General features: G+C 49.2%; 1 protein-coding gene across 1 annotated transcript; it reads right to left on the reverse strand.

Annotated features, from left to right (window-relative positions):
• Positions 1-388: 388 nt before the first annotated feature.
• Bpifb4 (BPI fold containing family B member 4) lies at positions 389-23,797 on the reverse strand. Its single transcript, XM_051194170.1, has 16 exons — positions 23,663-23,797; positions 22,710-22,772; positions 21,704-22,217; positions 20,845-20,949; positions 20,039-20,182; positions 17,669-17,732; positions 17,233-17,293; positions 16,224-16,315; positions 15,458-15,661; positions 13,970-14,023; positions 11,567-11,737; positions 8,902-8,969; positions 7,223-7,265; positions 5,714-5,777; positions 3,308-3,384; positions 389-482 (listed from the first exon to the last, which is right to left on the reverse strand). The coding sequence occupies exons 1-16, from the start codon at positions 23,766-23,768 to the stop codon at positions 459-461; spliced, it is 1,854 nt and encodes a 617-aa protein (XP_051050127.1). The 5' UTR covers positions 23,769-23,797; the 3' UTR covers positions 389-458.
• Positions 23,798-24,084: the final 287 nt, after the last annotated feature.

The raw sequence follows: 24,084 nt of genomic DNA on the forward strand, positions 1-24,084 counted from the left end.
GAAAACAGACAAGAGGGACAAGCCATGGCTGGTGCAGAAGGAAGGCACTAAAAGCTGATTCCAAGTCCCTATCCTCACCCCACTCCCAACCCTGCCTCTCAGCAGGGTACTCCGCCAGGCAGATATAACTCCACGCCAATATCCAAAGCACACTCAAGGAGGGAAGGAAATTCTGGGCCCCAGGACGGTCCTTCATGGAGACACCTCAACTGCAGGGAAAGTGAAATGTTTTATTGAAAGCACAAGATCTCAGTCCCCATGTTGTCCTGAGCATGATACCGTTGGCCAATGGGTAGTCGCTGGATCCTTTCCCAGGGTGAGGGAAGGGGGGAGAAGGAGGGAAGGGTTAGGAAGGGACCTGTGATGAAGACTGAAGGGATTTGGGACTGGGACGGTGTTCAGGGCAATTCTTTCTGGAGCTGGTTCTGAGTTCTTCTCATAGTAGCTGTCTCTGTCACTCATGTGCTCAGCACCAGCAGGTCCTTCAGGGCAGAAGAGATAACCAGGTGAAGACAGGGTAGCACTGGCTGCAACCTTGGCCACTTGCTTGCCATCTCGTGGGATGGAGAGAGTTTGGCAGTCTGTGGCCCACCTGTCTGGACCATTACCTTGCCCTGCACAGAGGAGCTTGAGCCAGGTGGTAGACACTTCCCTTTTTGTTCCTCATCTTTTTCAACCAAATCAGAGACGCGGGCCTAAGTCCCTGTTTATAGCCTTCCCAAACCCAGGAGACATAACTTTAGGATGTTATACAACAAACTAAATAATGCATAGATTATAACCCTAATAAAATGTCCATTGTGGTTTGCCTTAACACAGAAAGCTGAGTGAACACATAAATAATTGGAGTTGAGAGACAGCTCTTTCCTACATAAGATTTCTGATTAATCAACGAAATTACACATGCAGAAAACTGAAGCAGGCAAACCCTTGGTGAAAACTATTGCTGACAGGAGCCTAAGTGAGTGGTGGGGTGCAATGGACATCTGTAAGTTTCCCAAACATGTGTGCGAGTGTCACAGTTCCCCCACAAGGTATGTGTGCCTGTCAGAGGTTCAGAAGGTGGCTTCACACTGGGGAAGTCTGGCAGGAACCAGGCAGTAACAACCAGAGAGACTGTCCAGGATAAGCCACGTGGATACACAGTGTCCTGGGAGGTGACAGTGGGAAGAGACAGCCCAGCCCCATCACAAGGCTGGGTCAGCTCTGACTAAGCTGTGGCTGTCCCCACAAACAGAAAATGTCACAGTCATGAAGCCAAAGAAATGTGAGTCTCCATGAGATGGCAGGACTCAAGGGAGATAGGGCAACCCAGTACAATTTGGGACACCCTCGAGCAGACTCTGAGCAGCACAGAAGACATGAGGACATGTGGGTGAGCTGATGGAGCCGTGCGCTGGTGCTCGCTGTTTGGTTGGCAAGCTCTATAAGACGCTACCATGAGGGGAAGCTGGGGAGATAGCATACTGGAATGATCTAGTCTTGCTCTTTTTTCAAATTTTCCTGTAAATTTAAGTGGTATCAAAATAAAAAGATAAGATAAACACCCAAGGGGTTGCAAGGCCAGGCCCAGAGCTGACCTTATCTTCAAACTTTCCAGACACGGATTTGGACTTACTTCCTTACAGCACTGTGCTGTTTCCTAACTACTCTGGATAAATTCTAGTTACATAGTTTAATTTAGAGATCACACAATTTCCTTACTGGGATTTGAAGGAGAACTAAAACACAATTCATTAATATAAAGTGGTAAGCATTTTGATAAGTAAACAGTCACGAGTGATTTTTCAGGAAGGAAAAAGTCATGCCTACTATTTCAAAAAAGCCTGGGAGGTAGAGGCAGCCCCACAGAGAGGCACTGTTTGGAGTCACGGCATGTTATTTCCCTGCAAATTCCAGAAGAGTGACTTTGGGTAAGTGGTCTACCCTGCTGACACTCAGTCCTTCTCCTAGTGTGTGGACTGTCCACCATTTCCAGTGCCACTGTTATATAGGTCCAAAAGTCAGCTGGAGATTTTGCTGGACCTGGGGCTGGGCTGTGACTGAACTCGTGATATGGTACACAGGGCACACGCCCAGCAAATGCTGAAATGATGACAGGGAGTGAAAACCCATATCAGTCCTGTTCCTGTGTCCCAGCCCCTTGGTTCCAGTAGCCATATTGCCAATGTGATGTCACATGAGTGATGGGAACCACTGTTCACAATTGTTCAGACAGCATCAGTCTGTCTGATGGGGTCAGGGCAGGCAACCCTGGGGATGGCTCCACGCCTGTTCTGGCCATCCAAGGTCACTGTCAGCTTCCTGAACCACTCTCCAGATGTAGAGGGAGTATTGCTCCCCAGCCCAAGATCGAGTCACAAGGTGAGTGTGCTTTGCACACCCAGAGTCGTGCAAATACACGCAGCATTCTGCAAGGGGTAATTCCCCATGTGGAAGAAAGGTTCATTCAGCCCATTCTGGGAGTGTGTTCTGAAGAGATAAACTCTGGGTTTAGGGCCTCAGATGCCCCCTCCCCCTGCAGCATTATACTAGTGGCACTGGGAACAGCAGACAATTCCAGAAGGCCTACTGCATTCCAAGGGCTGTGTAAACCCTTTCCACTTTCTCATTTTATTCTAGAAGTAGCCTGGTGACTAATGGCTATGCCTGCAAGAGTGACCATCAGAGAAGGTGCATAACCTGCTTCAAGCTACCCAGACAGTACCAGGCAGAGGTCCTCATTCTTTAAGCCCAGCACCCTCTGGATCAGAACCATAAATGAGGTAGAAATTCTAGGAAGATCAGAATGAATGCCAGCAAGTATCTGATGGGGTTCTGGCTTGAATGTCCACCTTAGTGGCACACAGGCTGAATCTTGCCTGTGCTTCCCACATGCTGTATGCTGAGCAAACATGTCTTTTATAATGGAAACAAAGCCCCTGAATTTGAACTTCAAGCCACCCACTGTCAGTGCAATTAGTCAACTACTTAATGAGTGTGGATCGCTACTGGACTGGGTGAGCCAGGTTGAGCTAGGCTTGAACTTGCTTCCAGCCTCCTGTAATGTATGGCACCAAGTAGGTGTTCAGTGAACTCAACCACACTTCAACTTGGCACACCTGCCACTGCTTGGACCCTCAGCTTTCCCAGCTGGGAAAGAAGGAGCAGCAGGCATAAAAGTTTTTGGCATTGTGCTTTGTTCCCTCAACATGGTACTGTGATTTGAAGGGGAAAAACTCAAGTTGTACTCTCTCTCTCTCTCTCTCTCAAAGTAACAAAGTTTATGGTAAGAGCTGAAAGGGAAATCGCCTTCCTCTCTCCTTACCTCCAACACATCAATGTCGGCATTGCTGAAGTCGATGTTGAGGATTTTGGGCAGAGGGACTCCAGAACCCAGCAGAGCTGTAAAGGGGGTGGGTGGGAGAGTCAGTCAAGTGTGGTCCATGTGGCCAAGAGGTGGCAGCCTGGCCAAAAGCAACCAGCATTTTCAAGACCATAGATGTCTTTTCTGCCTCTCGGGCTTTGTCCTTGAGGTTCCTGCCCAGAAGCCCAGGCTGGCCTCAGATAGCTTTTTGCCATCATCCTAAGAGTCTATCTGAGGCTTAAGTGAGGAGTTTTGGATTAATTCTGTTGGCAGAGGAACTCCCAAAACAACGGAGTATAGACTCCGTTGGGTGTTATTAGTGATAATTCTACTGAAAATTTATAATGAAAAAGAGAAAATGCAAATGCTAAATGTACAGATTGAGAAAGGGGCACCAGGAAGTGGGATGGAACTAAGTCCTGTGTTCAAGGAGAGAAACAGATTAAGAATGAAGGGAGTCATGACCTCAGGGCAAGATCCTACCCTGATAAATTCCAGCTTGTGAAAAGGATTTAAAGAAAAGCTTAGAGCTGGATGCGGTGGTGTACACCTTTAATCCCAGCACTTGGAAGACAGAGGCTGGTAGATCTCTGAGTTTGAGGCCACCCTGGTCTACAGGGCAAGTTCAAGGACAGCCAAGCTTAGGCAGTGAAGGAAAACAGAAAGCTGTTGAAGATGTAATTAAATAAGTGGGCCATGTTCCAGCCCCACTAAATAGCAGAACGGCAGCTTCGGCCATGTGGTTCTGGAGTTAAGGATAGAAGAAAAGGGCTATGGAATTGGCCTCTACATCAAAGGAAAGCTGCTGAGTCAGGCATGTGTGAGGACGTCCCCGGAGGGAGGCCTAGAGAGGCCATTGCATGAAGCAAGCTGTGAAGTTGAAGCCTGGATTACCTTAAAGACCCCAAAAGGTCAGGAATGCCAGAGCTGTGGGATACCTGCCAAGCAAAGCTGTAACCAGGGGGAGCAGTCCAAGAGAAAGAAGTGTGCTGAAGTCAACAGAGCTGAAAGGAGCTGGAGACATCAGACATAGAGATGCAAGTTTGGGGTTTGCTCGGCTGACTTTCGATCTTGCTTTGGCCTGTTATTTCCTCACTGAGCTCCCTTCCTTAAACTTTGGAAGAGTAGTGTATATGCTGTGCCATTAGATGTTGGAAGTATGTGATCTGATTTTGATTTTAATTTTATAGGGGATTACAGTTAAGACATTGTACGAATCTCAAAAAAAAAAAAAAAGACTTTGAATTTTGAAATTTTTAAAACAGTGTTGAGACTGTGATAAACCATGGGGGCTTTTGAAAAGGGACTAAATGAATTTTTGCATTATGATATTGTTACAAGCTTTTGGAAGCCAGGGATTAGAATGTGGTGGTTTGAAAGAAAATGGCCCCCCAAAAGGAGTGGTACTATTAGGAGGTGCAGCCTTGTTGGAGTAGGTGTGGTCTCATTGGAGGAAGTGTGTCACTGTGGAGGTGAGCTTTGAGATCTCAAGCCATGCCCAGTGTTTCAGACCACTTCCTGTTGCCTGCAAAATGTAGGACAGTCAGCTACAGGTATAGTACCGTGTCTGCCTACACTCTGCTGTGTCTCACTATGATGACAATGGACTGAACCTCTGAACCATAAGCCAGCCCCAATTAAATGTTTTCCTTTCTAAGTTTTCTGGGCCATGGTGTCTCTCCAAAGCAATAGAAACCCTAACTGAGACAGATACTAGGCCCAGTCAAGAGTCTCTGGCTCTGACTTGCCAAGTCTTGATACTTTCCGCTCTCCTTGCTAGGTTTCTGTGACACTTAAGGAGTAAGATGGGATCTTGAGGGTGTAAAAATGAGGGGAACAAGTTTACAAGGAAATACCAAATACTTAGATGTTCAGATGACTCATCTCTGGGTGGAGGCTTCTAAAAGCTCTTCTGTGATTCATAAAATTTATACACATACAATTTTCACAGGAATCAGAAAAACAAAACCATCAGCCAAACAGGAAGCAGATGTAGGAGGAACCATGCTGCTCCTTATCAACAGAAATGTGAGCATGTGTTGCTTGTCATGTAAAGATAAATGTTAAATTTGGCATGGTGGCATACAACTATAATCCCAACATATAAGCAGCTGAGGCAGGAGGACCACAAACTCGAGGCTTGCTTGGGCTGTACAGTGAGACCCTGTCTCGAAAAAAAAAAAAAAAAATCTAAAAGTAATTCTTACTTATTGGTAAGCTTGAAGAACATTTGCCCTCAAAAACTTAACTCAATCTATTTTAGTAAAGTCCTCAGAAATTAGTAAAGTCCTCAGTATACCCAATAACCCAGCAGTCACTAGCTCCATGACCCACGTGCCCCAGAGAGGCTTGGATACCCACTCTTACCATTCATTGCTGGCATAAACGCTAAGTCGAAGATCTTCTCAACCAGCATTTCCAAGATGAACACCTGAGGAAGAACAACTGAGCTCAGGCAGGGCCGCAGACAGCTCTGATGGACCCTGGATGACCTGGAGTCCGAAGTGAAGGCCTAGTGCCTCTTGAGAGAACACACAAGGCCTCAGATGGCAGCCCCTTGGTGCCCACGGTTCTCCAGCTCACAGTACAGGCAGAGGCTGCTAAGAGGCAAAGAAGGCTTAGCTCCTCCCCCAGGAGGCTGAGGTTCCATAGCTACCTTGCACATCCCAGCTCAACCTCAGGGCCCTGTGGGAAGGCTCTGTGCCTCTCTGATCTTGAACTTCCTCAACTGTGCAGTGGATCCACTTGCAAGGACTCTGGGGATTATGAGGGGGTCCTGTCACCTGGCTGGCCTTCAGCCATTAGTCAAATAGTCAGGTCACTCTATAAACCCTTGCTTCTGGGGACTCAATCAATGTGCTTCAAGTTATTGGAAAACAGAATTACGTGTATTCTGAGGCAGGGAGATTGCTGTGAGATCAAGGTAAGCCTGGGCTAGCAATACAAGACTCTGTCTCAACAACAACATTTCTTTGTTCTTTTGTTTTTTTAATCAACACTAAATGTTTGGATTCATTCTTCTCATCATGATTCTGTAGGCAATGCAGATAATAATTAGTCACATGCTGGAAAGTATACAGAAGGATTGACAGGCCACATGTAAACACCACACCGTTTACACAGTGGACATGTGCATCCTGGGGGCCCTGGGGCAGATCCCTCACTGATGCTGAGGGACAGCTGCACAACTGCCCTTGACCTCTCTAGGTTTTGGGTTCCCTGTCTACAAACAGGAGTGGACAATCTCCACTACATTATTGGAGATCAGAGCAAGTGACATGTGTAAACACCTGCCACAGAGTCGGCAAAGGCTGACTCTGGTCACTCCTTCATGGCTCTGCTACCTGTGACAAGTCACAGAAGTCACTGAGTTTACAGTCCTTATTTGGAAAGGGGAGGCTACTAACTGCTGAAGTCACAAGACTGATGTGAGGACTGAAGAGAAAAGGGACCCACGTGGGGCAAGGTATGTTTTGAGCTGCTGGCATGCCTGGGCACTCCCTGCATTTCCATTATGCTCATGGCGTGTGGTGCTCCTCCCAACCTGGAGTCCAGGGATGCCTGTTCTAGATGGAGCTATACCCAGGCATCTGTGAAGCTGGGGAGAGCTTCTGTGGCTAAAATTGAGCTGGTAATATCGATGTCACTGGTGGCAGGGTTTGGGGTTGGAGAAGATCAAAGACAAATGACAGGACAATGGGTCTGCCTTTCTCTGTGCAGAAATCTCACCCAAGCCAACCAAAACCACTAATATTCAAGAGAGAGACAGAAGAGAGAGGGGGAGAGAGGGAGCACCCTCTGAAGCCTTAGGTGGGGAAACCAGGAGTAACAAAGTAGCCAGAAGATCTTTTCTGATGCCTAAACCCTAATACTTACATCAAAGTTGCCCACATTTGAAGTTCTGAGGTTGAGGCTGGTTCTGCAGTGAAAGAAAGTGGCCTGTTAAAAGCAGTAGGACTCATAATCAACTGTCAGGCGCCTCAGCCAGCATGCATCAGAAGACCCTCATCCTGGAAGGACTAATCACAGCCATGACTGTTCTCCTCACTTACGCTGAGCACTAAGACCATTTCATATGCCAGGCTAACAGAAGTAAGCCTGGAATTACAGCTTTGCCACACACTGGCTGTGCAATCGTAGGAACTTCACCTCTCTGTGCCTCAGTTTCCTCATCTGTAGAGGGGATGGCTGCCAGGACTAAAGGGGGAGGGGTCCCTATGAAGTAGTTGGGCCCATGTGTGATATGCAGCCAGTGTCCTGTGTGAACACTGTCTCTATCTCACTGAATCCTCATAGCACCCCCACCCAAAGCTGAGACTGCTGGTTCTCTCGGATCAGCCACAAAGCTAGGGAGGGCTAACAGGATTCACCCTGAGCCTGTACACTCCACTCCTGTGCTGCTCTGAGAAGGGAGGCCCGTGTGTGAGCTCACACTCCACAGCAAGAGGGTTCCTGTCTCACAGCCCTGCCTTAAGGGGACCCACAGACTCTCCCCAGAAGGAGAGGGAGTTTGTGGTTGTTCAACAGGAAGGTTCAGCTTCTATCTGGACAGACAGCAGCCTCTCAAGAAGACTTTCCTGGCTGGACATTCTGAGGTCCGTGCCCAGCCCTCTCCTCCCCACACCACCCAAATGCCTTGACACTACAAACTGTCCAGGTCACTCTCCCCACTGGAAACCCAGCTCCCTCTCTGGAATTCCCTGCTCTCCCCATGACTGCTCTTCTCACCAGACCTGGCTGGCCATCTCCTGGTCCTTCCTGGGTGGCCTACTAGCACCACCTGTGAGTGTCTTCCATTGCTGGGCTTCATAAACACTGACTGACTGTCAAAAGAAAAACTCACCCTAACCTAAGTGTATACTGAGAGCCCAAAGTAGGAACTCTTTAATCTTGATATGGAGGTGATGGCAACCCTCATTTCTGCAGAGAACCTTCTAGAACCTTCCTCGGTGCCTGCATCAGAGGCTTCCTCAGTGCCTGCACTTATAAAGTCAAGGTTATCATCCCCATGAGGCTCAAAGAAGTCATCTGGCTGACATCACATAGTCAGTCAGTGATCACATCAGGATCTAAATGGTATTGCTGGACTCTAGACACAGCACTCACCATTCAAAAGAGCAGGAATCTGAACCTGCACTGGCTCCTAGCTCCACTCTGTGTGGCATTGAGTTAGCGCGCCCACCTCTCTGAACCCTAGTTTCTCATCTCTAAAACAGGAGAATGAGGGCCCTGATGTCAGGGGCCTTTAGGAAGGCCGCACACATGGATAAAAGACCAAGAGCAACATGATGTCATCTGCACTTTAGTGAGTCCGGTGCAACACTTGGCACAGCAGGTTCTCTTGGCTGTATTCCTGGCTTTGGCCCACTGTGGTCTCAGCAGATAGGTATGGTCACCTCTGCAGCCTCTTGGATCTACCCAGCCCTCACAATCACACAGCAGACCTCGACCTCCTGCCTGGTGGCCCTGCAGGAGCCCACACTGACAGTATCAGTACAGAAGATACAGAAGATGTGCTCTGAGGAGCAGAAGTCCATGGCTGCAGACCCTCTTACTTGTCCAGCTTGGCATCAATCATGAGTTTATCCCCTTCCACGGAAAATGAGGCCAAGAGGTCTGTGTCCTGCAGGAAGAGGGGAAGAATATGCACCATTGTGGTCATGCTGGCTGCTGCATGCCAGCTACTCCCAGTGTACAGTGCCCGATGATGCCCCATTCACCTGAACATGGTAGATCACTCCTCTACCAAGAGGCCTGGCCTCCTTGTAAGCACAAGACTGCCAAAAGTTCCCCACAACCTACAGCTTGCATTCAGGAGTCAGCCAATATCCACTACTGTTTCCATTTATATCTCTGCACTGTCTGAGTGAACATTCTCTGAGACATGCCCAAGATTGGCACTGTGGGTGTTGACCAAAAAAAAAAAAAAAACAAACAAAAAAAAAACAAACCAAGATCCCTTCAGGAGAGGGCTTTAAGCCTATGGAACTTGCTGGGAATGAGCCACTGAAGATGCAATTGGACAGCACCCCTGCTAATCACAATTGCCCTGTGCCTTAAGAGAGGCATAAAATGTTCAGACTCCTCCTTTCCTTCAAGCAAAAGTTGCCCTAGGAAAATTTCTCACTGCCTCTCATAACCTTCACCTAATAAATAAAACAAAACAATCTTATGAAAATTAAAGTCTGCCTCCAACAAACCGGGGACAGTGTAGATAAGACAGTGATGGAGAAGAGCTGGGGCCCTGGTGACAGAGTCAGGGGTCTAAGCTGGTACGGGAAGCCATCAGGAGGAAACGGTATTTGTGCCAAGGACTGAAGAGTGTGTAGGGTTGAGAGATGAAAAGGAGTGAGAGGTGTCCGGGCCATAGGGCAGGGCACTTGCAAAGAGACAGAAAAGAAGAAAGCATTATACAGCAGAAGAATGGACAACAAGGAGGTGAGAAGATTCTGAGGCTGAGGTGGGATGATCTGGGCTAGACTAAGCCAGGCTGTAGACCCAGGAAGCCAGGATTGCATCTCAGTGGTATGTTGCTATGGCAAAGTGCCTATTAGCTGCCTCACGGGGTAGGTAGAGCACACACTCCCATCTCCACCTCTCATCCGATGATGCCCAGATAGGACGGGCTCTCCTGGCCACTCCTTCCACAGTGGCTTCAGCCAAGGAAACCACTTCCAGCCTGGAAATAGCTCATTGGTCCCCAACCCTGGAGCAGCAAGCATTGTGAAGATGCAGCAGATGGGACCAAAGCCCTGAGTATCTACCTGATACTCCCGAGAGAGGGAGTAGCCCTCAGAACACATTCCTTTGCAAAATGTTTACTTTGCAACTAAATGCATTGGGCCTATGTCAGGCTCTGGGGAGGGAGATCTGACAGTGAATGGGATTAATCTCCGCCTATCAATAAACTCACAAATTTGTTTTGCAGCATCAGGTTAAGGCTTCAAGCCTAGGAGACAGAGTGTGGGAGGATTGTATTTCAGATGGGTGATATGAGAAGCAATGGGCTCTGCTCCAGATGAGGGGTGTCTGAGAAGGTGGCATTTGGACAAAAACCTACAATAAGAAAATGACTGAGTCATGAAGACATCAAGGGACAGCCCAAGCAAAGGCCCTGTGGTTAGACTATGCCTGACTTTTCTGGAGAGCATTGAGGAGCTGAAAAGTGACCAGAAGGAGACCTTGCAGGACTTTGGGGTCACTTTTAGGAGATTGCTTTCCTTCAGAGGTTTGAGGGAAGCAGGGGAGAAGGATGGTTTTGATTTTTAAAGACTCCTTGAGAAGTCTTCAATAATGTGGCAAAGTGACAAGAGTTCACAAGAATTTATCATACCTCAAGATAGCTTGAGGACAGAATATTGTTTTTCAAGTGCAAAGAGGAGGTGAGTGTGTGAGCAGTCTCACAGTGTGAGGTAGGTGATCAGTGTGTGAGCTGATGGGCATGTGAGCTGATGGATGTGTGAGATGATGGGCATGTGAGCTGATGGGCCTGTGAGCTGATGGGTGTGTGAGCTGATGGGCATGTGAGCTGATGGGTATGTGAGCTGCTGGATGTGTGAGCTGATGGACGTGTGAGCTGATGGGTGTGTGAGCTGATGGGCATGTGAGCTGATGGGTATGTGAGCTGATGGGTGTGTGAGCTGATGGGTGTGTATATGAATGGATAATGATCCTGGTTTTATTACTGCACACAGTATGTGTACATTGAAACATCTATGCCCTATAAATATATCCAATTATCATGTAACAATTATTATAAGGCAGGTTCTCTGTTGTGAAATAATTGTGGAAACAGCTATTTTACCCCTCACTAGGCACCAGGGAAAAGTGAATAGGTACCATGTGCTTTTCCCTCTTCCTTGGCACCATATAGAAGGTATAACACACAGTAGTGCCCAGTGAGTACTGCCTAAGTGGTCTGTCTGAACACAGACAGCTATACTTCAAAACTTTGGTAGGGTCCCCAAAGCTTCCCTGAGCACTTTACTAATGTCCAGCTGCCACTTCTCAAGGAGAGGAAAAAGTAAGACCTAGAGACCGAAAGCCACTAACACAAAGTCACACAGCCAGAAGTGACTGGATGAGCCAGCTCCCCCAGCGCAGAAGCTGGACAGCTGGCCATTGGTGGTGACTGTGGGGATGTGAAGACAGGGACCCTGAAGAGCCCTCGTGGCTCTGTCTTTAGACCCAGCTGTTGGAGCTTCATCCTGAGACACATACCACATCGATGAGGCAGATGGTGGTCTCTACATCGTTGGGCTGGGAGACCACAACCTCAGAGGTGGCAAACACCTTCACCAGTGCTTTGTCCTTCTGCAGTGTCACAGACGGGGGATTGGGTACCTGGATCCTGATGGTGAGTGGGCGGGACTCTGGGTACTGCTGGAACACCTGTGGGCGGCACCAGATTTGTGCACAGGGTCACCGGAAGTAGACTTTTGTCATCCAACCTCCAAACACAGAGTGGGCAGGGGTAGGGGTAGAGGTAGGGGTGGGTTCCCCATCACAGGAGGCCCACACACTCCAGGAAAAGACACAAATCCGCTGTGCACTGGGGCAATAGGCTGCCTGCCCTCTCTGATCCCCTCACATAGGATCACCATACAAACCACATGTGACAAGATGGATACAGCCTCAAGAGCAATGCCAGACACAGAGAGATGCTCAGAAAATGGCTCAGAGACAAGTGGGATCATCTGAAGCCCTGGGCTAAGTGACAGTCAAAATTTCATTACTTGAGTCACACAAACTCTGTTGTGCTTTTTATTTTTTTCTGGACTAAAGGACAAAGCAGAGGCCACAGGCAGTTGTTATAACATACTGTCCGTGACCAACTATGGGTCACGGGGCCCTTTGCACCCTCCCTGGGATGTGAAGGTGGCTCCAGGCCATCTCAAAGTAGAATTCACCATCAAGGACTGGCTGTGTCCCCTGAGCAGCCAGTTGAGCCTGTTTCTGCAAATCAGATCCCCATATCTAACTTGCTGAAAATACTGGTTTATCACAGTTACTAAATACCAAGCTAATTCCATATAAAACTCTTACCTAAGTATGGAAAGCAGGCCCCAGACACTGCACAAACTTTTAGTCACTTTCAGAGGGAATGGAAAGCAACTGTTCCTCAAGCTGAATTTGCCCATGGTTAGGAAGAGGGTAATTAGGCTTAAGAAGCAAGAGGTCTTGGTCTTGACACAAGTGGGCTATAGTGTTCTATAGGAACTCTTAGTCCATGAACAAATTCAGTAAATTCAGCCATTTATTTCACCTTACAAACTTACCCTCAAGGCCGTGAGTGCCAACTAGTCAGGCATTTGACCAACTGGCTTTTCTCTGAAATTTTCAAGACCATCACCCCCAAACAGGCAATGTTTCTGAGAGATTATCAACACCTCCTTCAGAGAGGCCCCAGGAAAGTTAGAACTGTGTTCCCAGTTAAGCAGGGCTCTAGGAGGCCACCAGAACCTGGGTCAGGCTGCTGTCTGTGGCTCCAGCCACTTGTCATTTTGTCAAGCCTCAATTCTGTGACCATCTTGAGCCATATATAGCTCTGTCCTTGGAGATGGGCTGATCTCTCTGTACCTGTTGCCAAGCTGACAACAGGGGTCTGTCTCCCAGTGAAGGAGGGGATCCTGGGACAATCTTATGAGCTGTCCATCCTGGTAGTGAGCACAGGAAGTGTTCCAGTATCAGAGGTCCCTGGTAGAGCTACAGAGGTTTATGACTAAGAAGGGTGCTTCTGCTATTCCAATGCCAGCCACATGAGAGCAGGAGCAATCACTTGCTGAGTTTTGTTCCCAATTTCTCCCATCTGGACTAGATGCAGTGCATGGAAAGAGATGGGGAAAGGTAGAGAGGGCTGTAAATGAGTATCCTCCACCCTGCATGGCACTTCCTACTCATAGGGTTCTTTAATGCCAGGAAACAGGCCAAGAAATAGAGTTGGGAGCAAAAACAGCTGTTAACATCTGCCAAGTTGCCCACTCTGGGCCTTCATCTCCAGATGAGAAAACAGGCACAGACAGGTGAGGTCATTGGCAGTGGGAATATGGCTGGGACATGCTGAGTCATGCCCTGCTCTAAACACCTGCCAACTCCCTTTTCAGCCACCATGTGGCAGCGTATGCCCTCACCAGATGTCCCTTTTTCAACCTGGACAAGCCTCTTTATACAAATGAGGAGAATGAACTCAGAAATGCTAAAACTGTGGTCAAGGTCACAGAAGGGAGATCACTTGCCTGGAATATGCAAGGCCCTGAGTTCAAACTCAATACTACAACAGTCACCCAGCCAAGGAGTGGCCAAGCCAGGAGGAGACTGTCCAAGCTGTCCCACCACCATAGGCCAGGACCTCTCATCCTCACCCTCATTGTATCCCCTCACCAGGATTTGGCCTCCACACCTATCCTGAACTCCAGGGAACCAGGTTAAAACCCTGCCCAGATTCAGAGGCAAGGCCCTTCTCCGTTTCATGGTTATTACTGTCTGCAGAGGGCTCTGGGCATGACTTCTGCTATCTCTTAACCAAACATGCAGAGCACTAACTATATACTCCAGTGACATGGAGGCATTCCCTAAGGACATAAAAGAGGCTAGACAAGGACACCATTGGGATCACTTACTTACCTTAGGAATCAAGGCCCCCAGTGTGGATGTGGTGAGTGGAGGAAGATCTTCAAACTGTGGGACAAGGACAAGGTCATGTGAGTCCTGAGGTGATGGGAACAGGCAGGTGCTATAACACAGTGCTTAAATTCCAGTACACCATAAAACAGACAGATCCCCTAAAAAGCCCCACACTCCAAGAGCACACTCCAGAGTGGCTGCTGTGTAGTTCGCATTGCAGTTGTATAGCTAAATGGATGGCAGCAGCCACTTAAGTTTTCTATGTAAACATATGGCTTGATATATTCAAGGAAGGCCCAAATCTTTCTTCTTTAGTGGAACTCTTTAGGAAATCTTGGCCAAGTTCATGTGCACTGCCTAGCATCTATTTGACCTCACTCTGTTATTTCCTTCGTGTCTATTCACTTTCTAAAATGTCAGATGCTAAACAATGAAAAGCAGTTGTTCCTGTGTGTGTGTGTGAGAGAGAGAGAGAGAGAGAGAGAGCACTGTACCAATGCAGCAGATAAGATAAAACAAAGTCATGACATAATGCCATATCTCAAAATCTCAAATTTTCCAAACATATTGAAGGATGGATTGACAGACGGACGGATGGATGGATGGGCATAATGGATAGGTAGATAGGTGGATATGGAAGGATAGACTGATTGGCAGATAAAGGAAGGAGGGTTCATAGATGGGTGGGTAGAAGGATAGATGGATAGATAGATAGATAGATAGATAGATAGATAGATAGATAATGGATAGGTGATGTGTGGATAATAGATGAATTAATGGATTGGCCAGTAGAAAGATGACTGAGTGGATGTGTGAATGGTTATATGGGAAGTGCATGGATAAACAGTGAATGGAGGAGTAGATGGACAGATGAATGGATGGGTGAATGGACCAGTAGGTCATGAGGGAGCCATCTGGATGGATGAAAATGAATCACATGTGGCAAAGTATGATCTGGTAAACTGGGTGAGGCACATACAATCATGACTACACTATTCTGCAGCAGTTCTGAATGGGAGAAATCCCTTAAAGGAGTTGAGGAGAGTGGATTCTGAGCATTACTCTTGGGTCTTAGTGTTTTATTTTCATGCTTCTTTTGATCACTGGTGTGTATGCATGTTGAACAACTGAGGGGACTCTAAATATTCATATTAAGGTGCTTAACTCATAAAGTACTGAAATAAATCACACCAAAAAGAGAGCAACTGTCTCCTCCTTGGATCAGATGCAGCTTACTACCATACCTGAGGCATGTGAGAGACTCTGATAGATAATGGTGGGTGGGTGGGTGGATAAAGGATGGATGGATGAATGAATGGATGGATAAATGGATGGATGGATGGATGGATTGGTAGAATGGATGGGTGGGTGAACCACCATCTAACTCAAGTATGGGGTAAAGAACAGGACCATCTTCAGTCCTCCCTCTAATTACAAGCTAGGAGAGACCCCAGACGAGCCACTTGCTTCCCTGCTGAACTGACTCACCATGCCATCAGTGATGTCAATGTCCAAGGCACCTTGCTTCTGCAGCATGGTCAGCACAGAGCCCAGGAAATTGGCTGAGATGGCCAGCTGAGAGTTGGTGTTGTCACCCATGGGGGGAAGTTCTGGCATCTGTGGCCTGGGCAACACAGCTGGCCGCCCCAGGGGGTAGTCAATGAGGTCACCTCCTGCCTCTCCAACTAAAGTCTGAGGAGCACAGAAAAGGGGGTGAAGATCCATGTGGTGCAGGAAGAGCTGCTCACCCCAGCTCACAAGATCCAATCTCAGAATTTCACCTTCAGTCATCTTCCCAGGTCATCACTGGCCACTGTGGGAGTGTTTATACGACAGAAAACAGCAAAGGCTACCAACCAGACTTTGGAAAAATCATTAAGATCAGGTTGTTAACTGCATACTAGCCTGCTAATGGCATGCAGTGCAGCACTAGCATCTGGATGTCTAGGTTCAGAATCCAGGCATGCAATCACTAGCTGTGTGACCTTGGGCAAATGGAGCCACCTCTCTGTGCCACTAAACAAGTCTCACTCTGTGGTTCCCATGAGAGCAGATGGAGTTTATCAGCAAGAAGCACTTACTTTGGACAAGCCTAGCTCACAGTAAGCACTGGATGGTGTGTGCTCTGCCCTAGAGATCTCTATTCCACAAAAGGAACTGTTCAGATGTTCAAAGTACGCACACATGCCTCGTGCTCACATGTGTGTGGTAAGCCCACACTCAACTTCAGGGATGTTTCCAGTCCATCACTTACATTGAGGTCCAACTCGAGGAATTCCCCAGTCACCAATGGGAGGCTGGAGAAGGTGTATTGCACACTCCCAAGTATCCCCAGAGGCACCAAAGCTGTGGGCAAAGGGATGGGTCACTTTACAGTTCTATCCACCAGACACATCCACCTCCAGTGTCCCCATGCCTATGGATGTGGCCCAAGGCCCCAGCTCACGCTTCAAGGCAGAGGCAGCTTTGTTCCAAGCCCAGCTCTGCCTCTTCCTTGCTGTGTGACCTCAGGCAAGTCCCTGCATCTCTCTGGAACTCACTTCCTCCTCTGTAAAGTATGTTTAATATCACCTTTTAGATACTGTAGCAGGACTGGGGGAGAAATCCCAATGTTGATGAGCTTTGTGATCTGTGAAACACAACGCACCAGGGATCACCTAAGGCTGCACAATGTACTGCTTGGTTAAATCCACATCCCCGTGACTGCTTGCAATAAACCTTCTGTCTCCTGTGCTTTCCTTCCTCATCTCAAAAAAGCATCCTCCAACTGCCTGGTGTCCAGGAGACACCAGGTCCCCAGCAGGGGGGGGGCTCCACTGTGTGGCTGCAGGAGTTAAACCCTGAAGCATTGTGGGTGCTGCCGTGTGAATTAGTGTCTGTGCTGCACAGCCACACAGCACTGTCGTGCTTTCAGGAATGACCTCTAGGAAATCCAGGACTGGTGGTAGCACTGAAGCCTGGTCAGTATCTGCACTGACTCCTTATAGAGAATTAGGGCTCATTCCAATTCCATAGCTGTCAGGGCAGAACCAGGCTTCCATCCCGGATTCTGGCTGTTGTCTATACCAGGCCTCCCAAGCCCTAAGCAGGGCATGGCAACAGCAACAGCCAGTGTGGAAGGCCCAGTTATTCTTGTGGAACTGCTGGGGCTTATCAGGAGGCCCATCACTCTGAGCCCTCTTCCCAGATGCTGCAGTGTCCCTGGGGCTAAGTTAAGCAGACATCAATACACATGGGCCACACCATAAAGAGGAGATACTTACAGTCCACAAGACCCAGTTGGTCATTGACAAGACCCAGCACCACATCCACAATGGGGCAAAGCTGTGGAGAGATATCAGGGAGCTCAGGAGGTGCAGAAGCTGGGTACCAGCATGTGCCCATGGCAGAAGCAGCGGGTGATGTAGATGGGTTAACTGTTCTCTGTGGGCCCTGTCCTCAGCACAGCCCAAAGGAGAGGGACCTCTCCTAGTTGCCATCTTTAAGATGGGAAACAAATTTAGGGAGATGATGATGAGATCTGTCCCACAACAAGGAAGCACCCCAGCTGGGTGTCCAGAGCTGTGGGTGCTCAGGCTGGACCTCCCATCTTGCCACTCAACTGTCCCAACCCACACAGACATGCCAGCCCTGGCTCTTTCCGTCCCATTGAGCCACCTGTCTGACCCTAGAGGCACAATCCCTCTCACGCATCCTTACCAGGTCAGGGAGGACATTGGCCAGCACTCGGTTCACTAAGTTGTCCACCAGGTTGGGGAGAAGCCTACGGAGGGAGGGGCAGGATGAGGACACACTCAACAGGCATGGAGCATTCTGAGCTGTCCATCCATACTGGTGTCTGGCTCCAGCTCTGAGCACTGAGAGCCCCTGAGCCCTGGACAGAGGGCTCTCCCTAGACTTGCCCGCATAGGCCAACAGCAAACTTCCTTCTCAGTCTCCCTTTTCCTTCCTCTCTTTCCCTGGCCCTTCCATTCTCTCCTCCAATCTATTCTCCTTCATTCCTTCCCCTTTTTCCTTCCCTTCCTTCTTCCTTCTCCCCCTTCCTTCCCTTCTTTCTTTATTTCCTTCCTTCTTTCCACAAGCCAAAGATGTCAGGGACATCCTAGATTCCTAGCTGTCATGACCTTCCCTCCAACTCCTGTGGTCTTCTGTAGAGCTAGTGGCTTGTCATCTTCCCAGAGGACAAATGAATTTGCTTTTTTATCTAAGCTCACAACATGTCATCTAGAACATTACATGTGCTCAAAAAACATTGGTGGACAGGACAGGAGAACTCTAGCAATGAAAATATGCCCATTATGTTCACACTCAAGTACAAGAAAATGGGACTGAAAAGGTTGGGGGGTGGGGGGCCATTTAATAGAGCAAAAAGTAGGCCAGATAACTGACCAGAATGGATTCTTAGTGTCCACCTGGACCCAGCTGGTTACATCCAGAAACAGGTCACGCACACAGATGGTGCACAGGTAGCCAGACAGACAGACACAATGTCACTAAAGTTACTCCTGTTCACCCCTCACACTATTCTTGGACCCCTTCCCCCATAAATAGTCAACTGCCACTTCTCTTCCAGGCCATGGAGCAACAATCTGGAGAAAACACCAGCTTAGACACCTCCCTAAGGCTTGCTGTGCACCTTGGTCTTCTTTGTGGATGGATTCACCTTAAAGAGGCTGATCCTGTCTTGGTTGTCCTGAGGTCACTGGGAATGTGCATGAGGGCATGCACAGGTGCACATGTGCTCGTGTTTTGGAGGCAGTGTGCCTCTGATATACATACATATATACATAATGCATACATATGTGTATGTGTTTCAGTGATACACACACACGCACGCGTGCGCACACACGCACACACACACACACATATATGTATATATATATATATGAGAAATGATGAGTTACATCAGGCCTCCTGTAAAATGGCATCTGTAGACAGTCATGTCACAGAAACAGATGAATGAAACAGGGGATGGGCAAATAAATGACAGCTCATCTGGGAGCAGCAGGCAGCCTTAGGAAGTTAGACAAGGGTTCTTTAATGTTTGGACATGGAGGAGTATCCAGGTTGAATAAAGGAGAAGAGTGATGTACAACAGGTTTTAGAGCAGGCACCTGTTTGTATGAAGAGGTGGGGGCTGCAGAACCACACTGGTGTCTGCCTGAGGTAACTCAGAGAAGAGGGAGGGGGCTACAATGAATGTGAAAGTCTGGGAAGATCTGTGTTTTGGGTCCTGAAGCCTTGTTGTTTTCTGTCCCCATCCATCCTGGAGCACAAGAATAGAAGCTACACAAGGCAGGGATTTGGAATTCTTGCTGCACAGTGAGTCTCTCACTCCTAGGGTCTGTCTACATCAGGTGAGGGCTGGGATGATGGCGCCAAAGGATTAATACAAGGGAGAAAACAGAGATTGGGGACACCAAAGACTGATGGCATGAGTAGATAGGCTGTCCACTCTAAACTGTCATGAGTGTGCCCTCCTCCAAGATCTCTCAGGCCTGGGGACAATGTGCTGGCCAACACAGGAATGCCTGACAGCTCTCTAGATGAAGGGTAGGGGCTTGGTCACTTTGTAGAAAAGGTAGAGAAATATCTCACATGTCCCCTCGATCAGGGGTACTTAACTATAACCAGATGAGAAATTGCTCCATGGGTTGGCACACTCATGGACCCATAAGCCCAACTGGATATATCTTCATAAACTGACACCATGCCAGATGCTATAGCAACTGCTTTACACTTATCTCAGTTCCTAAAGACAGAGTTTACTTCATTTCCACAGATTCAGAACCTAGAGTTCAGAGAGCAGCAGAGTTGTTCAGGGTCACACAGCAGCAATGGAATTGAGATTTGAATCTGGGCAGGTCTCTCCAAAGTGGGTGGATGCCCACATCCTGGACTCAAAGGCACAGCCCTTGAATTACTACCAAGCAGGTGCCAGACCACAGCCAGAGCAACAGTGTAGATGACTCAGTAAGAATGGTCTTTGTGTGGGACCATCTTACTTCCTGGGATGGGTGACTGTAGTGTCCTGCAGCCCTGCCCTGTCCCTCTCCATCTCACACTCACCCTCGGAGCAATTTGACCTTGATGCCTCCCAGGAGGGTGTCACAGCGCTCAATGACCAACCGTGGGTAGCCTGTGCGGTCCATAGTCAGCCGAACTTTGGCCGTGATGTTTACCTCCACCGCAATATCCAGGAAGCCAATGAGGCTGGAGGAGACCAAGGGATCAATAAGACCATGAGCCACTCTCACCACCAGGTGAAGGCCTGTCAGCTACCTGTCAGCTCAGGTTTTAGCACTAGATCTTCCTGACGTTGTATCTAGGGGACCCAGACAAGTGCTATCCCAGTGCCTCAAGGCAACGTGATAAATCTCTCTCGCCCTCAGCCAATGACAATTTTTAAGGCTAGGAACAGGGCCTGGTATAAACTCTGGTTTGTAAGGTACCCATCCTGACTTTGTAGAAATGACCTCGCCCTACCACGAGGAAATGACTCCAATGCTAAGGCTCACCCTCCAAGGTCTACATAGTGGATGTCTAGGAAGGCATTCTGTCTGTGCCTGAAGACAGCTGGAAGAGGTGTGGCCTTGCTACCCTGGGCAAGTGAACTCAAGAAAATTTGGTAGCAATAGTAGACTTGTCTAAGTATTAGAACCCAAGCTACTCCTTACCTCCAGCCTCCTGGATCCTAAACACCACACTGGGCTGCCTTTCCTGCTGAAGGGACTGCAGACTGACTTGGAATTAAGATACATGCTTCCCCTTGCTCCTCCCACCATGGTGGATGCAGCAACCGTGCATGATGATGAGAAGAGGCAGCTTGCCCAAGCTCCCCTGCCAGGGACCCCTTCTGAGCACAGGGCACGCACCTCTTTCCGTTGATGGCCACTCGGGTATACAAGCTCAGGTAGACACCCACACCAGGCAGGAGCCGTACAGACACCCGGGGAAGGGTAAGCTCCACGATACGCAGCCTGCATGTGGTCAAGAGAGGTGAGTTAGTGATGACTGCCACCTGCTGCCTCAGAGCACCGTCCCTCACTCCTCCTCCTCTGCTCCCCACACTCTGTCCTCCTACCACAGAGATACCTGAGATCCATGGGCAGAACATAGAGAAGATCAAGGCAGAAAACACCATGGCCCAGTATCCCACCCCTGGGGGCATCTGTTTGCATATCTGTGACTTTCATTTCCTTTGAATCTTTTGCAAGGACACTGCTCCCTGAGGAATCCTTCCTGCACACTCCTCAGATGTCAGCCAGGGTACTCCTGTATGAAGCCACCTGCCCTGAACCCCGGGCTGGTAACGCCCTCATTCTGCACCTTCTTGTTCACCAGCAGCCCTTGTGACTGTGTGACAGGGTTCTGCTTCTTTCTCCAATCCCACACTCCCCAGTCCTCTGAGTCTCTAGGCCAACAGTCTCCCTCACATAAGAACTCAGTGTATTTCTTGAGTTAATGACTGTGTCAGGGGAATCTGGGCATGGCTGGAATTACAATGCATAATTGTAAGTAATAACGCTAATGGACTTCATTATGAGAGTGTAGCAGATGGTGTGGTATATATAAAACAGACAGTGCTGGGTCTAGGCTTCCAGCCTCTTTCATGTGAACTCTGCAAACTGTGTAACTTGGACCTGCCAAGATGTCCAGTCCTTACATCTCCTCAGATTGCTTCGGTGTAGGGTCACCTGTTTGTGGCTCACCAGTCAGTAGGCAGTTCCTTACCCAGTGATGCCTTGTACGGTGCTCAAGATGCCTCCTTCACCCAGCACACCAAGCACACCACCTCCTCCGAGAAGTCCTCCATCTCCAAGGAGACCACCTCCGCCAAGCAAGCCACCTTGGCCTGCCAGAATGCCTTCATTCGCCAGTATGCCTCCAGTGCCCAGCAGGCCCCCAGGACCAAGTGCCCCAGTGGCCACACCAGCGGGGATCTCTCCGGGCCTCAGCTCTCGCCGGTGGAGCCTGCCCACCGTGGATGTGTCCGCTGCAGACCTGTACCGCCCAGGGTTCCTGTGGTAGGCATAGTCTGCGTGACGGTAGTCTTCGTGTCGTAGATCCCTGAGGCTCCCATCAGAGTCCAGGATCTCCCCATAGCGGTATTTGCCCCCCAGCTGAGCTGTGTTCTCATTCTTCTCAATGTGACCATATTTGTAATTGCCACCAAGCTGTCTGCCATTGGTGTATTTTGGTGGGGGTTCTCTGACATGGAAGTCGTTGTAGGGAACACCACCAACACCTCGGGGGAATTCAGCTCGTCTGTAGTCATCATAGTGGTGCCGGCCACCACCCAGCAGGCCACCACTACCACCCAGCAGCCCTCCACCACCACCCAGCAGCCCTCCACTACCGCCAAGAAGACCCCCACCATGGCTACCACCACCCAACAGCCCCCCACCACTGCTACCATCACCGCCCAGCAGCCCCCCACTACCGCCCAGCAGCCCCCCACCATGGCTACTACCACCACCCAGCAGCCCCCCACCACCACCCAGCAGCCCCCCACCATGGCTACTACCACCACCCAGCAGCCCCCCACTACCGCCCAGCAGCCCCCCACCACTGCTACTACTGCCACCCAATAAGCCTCCACCCAACAGGTCACCGCCACCTCCTCCGCTCCCACCACCAAGCAGGCCCCCCAAGAGACCTCCTCCCCCACCACTGCTCCCTCCGCTTCCACCAAGCAGCCCACCCAGGAAGGGCCCACCACCATCACCACGGGCTTTACCCACGGGCACCTCCCTCAGGGCGGAGCGGAAGGCATCACTCTGCTGTATTGTGCCTGAGATGGCTGTGGAGAGACATGGGTGTCAGCCAGGGGGCACCCCTTCCCAGTGCCCAGGCACCACCTCAGAGCATCACCCTACTGTGGGGTCTCATCCCACTCCCCTCAGGAAAAAAAAAAAACAAGAAAAAAGCAGCGATAGACCAAGAAGACAGGGCAGCACCCAGTGGGCTAATGTTCTGATGTTACTGTTGTCCCTTTAGCTGGATTGGCACATCACTGGTCCAAACCTTCATGGGCTTCCTTTGTCTCTCTCCCTTCTGAGTATCCCTCACTTCATGGCTTGGTAAAGTCTACTTTCTCATGAATTACAACTTCCTGGGCCAGGGCCAGAATGACGGCGTCCATTTGATGGAATGAAGGCAGCAAAGGTTATGAGAATCTCAGATTACTAGGTAAAAAGTCATCTTATATCCTCACAGGAGCCCTGGGCAGAGACTGGGGCCACAGCAGGTACTCATTTCTCAGGGTCCAGAGTAAGGATTTGAGATTCAGAGGCACCTGTACGTGAACTCCTGTGCCCTGGGGACCACACAATTCTCCAGAAGTCATCCCATTCACCCTGCTCACGCCAGTCCTCAGAGGTGGGGATGGCTCCACCCGCTTTCCAGATGAGGAAACTGATACTCAAGTTGTATAACCAGGGTTTGAATCCCAGGAAGGCTAGCTCCAGGGTCCAAGTTCTTAACCTCTGCTATCTACTTCCTGGAAAGAATGGGCTGGTGCTTAGAAAGTGGCATCCAAGAGAAAAGGGAAACTACAGCCCAAAGGGAAGAGTCACCCAGTCACTAACCATGGGGTCTGCTGGCATGGGGGGGGTCCTCAGGTGCTGGAGAGTTGGCTCACCTCCCCTGCCCTTCCCATGCTACCCATGACCTCCCTGGGGCCAGACTCACCCTTGCTCAGCACATCTTTTGTAACTCTGAGGACTGTGTTTGTTTCTTGAGGTATGCCACACACAGCTGCCACAGACAGAGCAGCTACACACCATGCAGTCCACATACTGATGTTGCTTTCCTGCTGAAACACTGTGTCACCACTATGGCTATCCTCCCATCCATCCTTTTAACCACCCATCCATTCATCCATCTGTCCACCCAACCACCCACCAATCCAGCTATCTACCCAGCCACCCATCTGTCTATCCTATCCGGATGTTCATCCATCCATCGATTCTCTTATCCATCCATCCACACATCCATCCCTTCTTCTATCATCCATCCCTCATCCTTGTCTTTCATCCATCCAATTCTAGCTAGGAGGCAGTGATAAGCACTCCCAGTATGGAAGTCATATGAGAATCCCAAGATTCAGAGAC

This window comes from Phodopus roborovskii, unplaced genomic scaffold, assembly GCF_943737965.1.
Source record: "Phodopus roborovskii unplaced genomic scaffold, PHOROB, whole genome shotgun sequence".
Classification (NCBI taxonomy): Eukaryota; Metazoa; Chordata; class Mammalia; order Rodentia; family Cricetidae; genus Phodopus; species Phodopus roborovskii.

Coding starts and splice junctions, on each gene's coding strand:
- Bpifb4 (XM_051194170.1), bottom strand. CDS start 23,768: ATGTGGACTGCATGGTGTGTAGCTGCTCTGTCTGTGGCAGCTGTGTGT. Junction 22,218..22,709: donor CCTGAGGGAGGTGCCCGTGG/GTAAAGCCCGTG, acceptor AATTCCCCCGAG/GTGTTGGTGGTGTTCCCTAC. Junction 8,970..11,566: donor CCATCTGCCTCATCGATGTG/GTATGTGTCTCA, acceptor CTCTTCCTGCAG/GACACAGACCTCTTGGCCTC.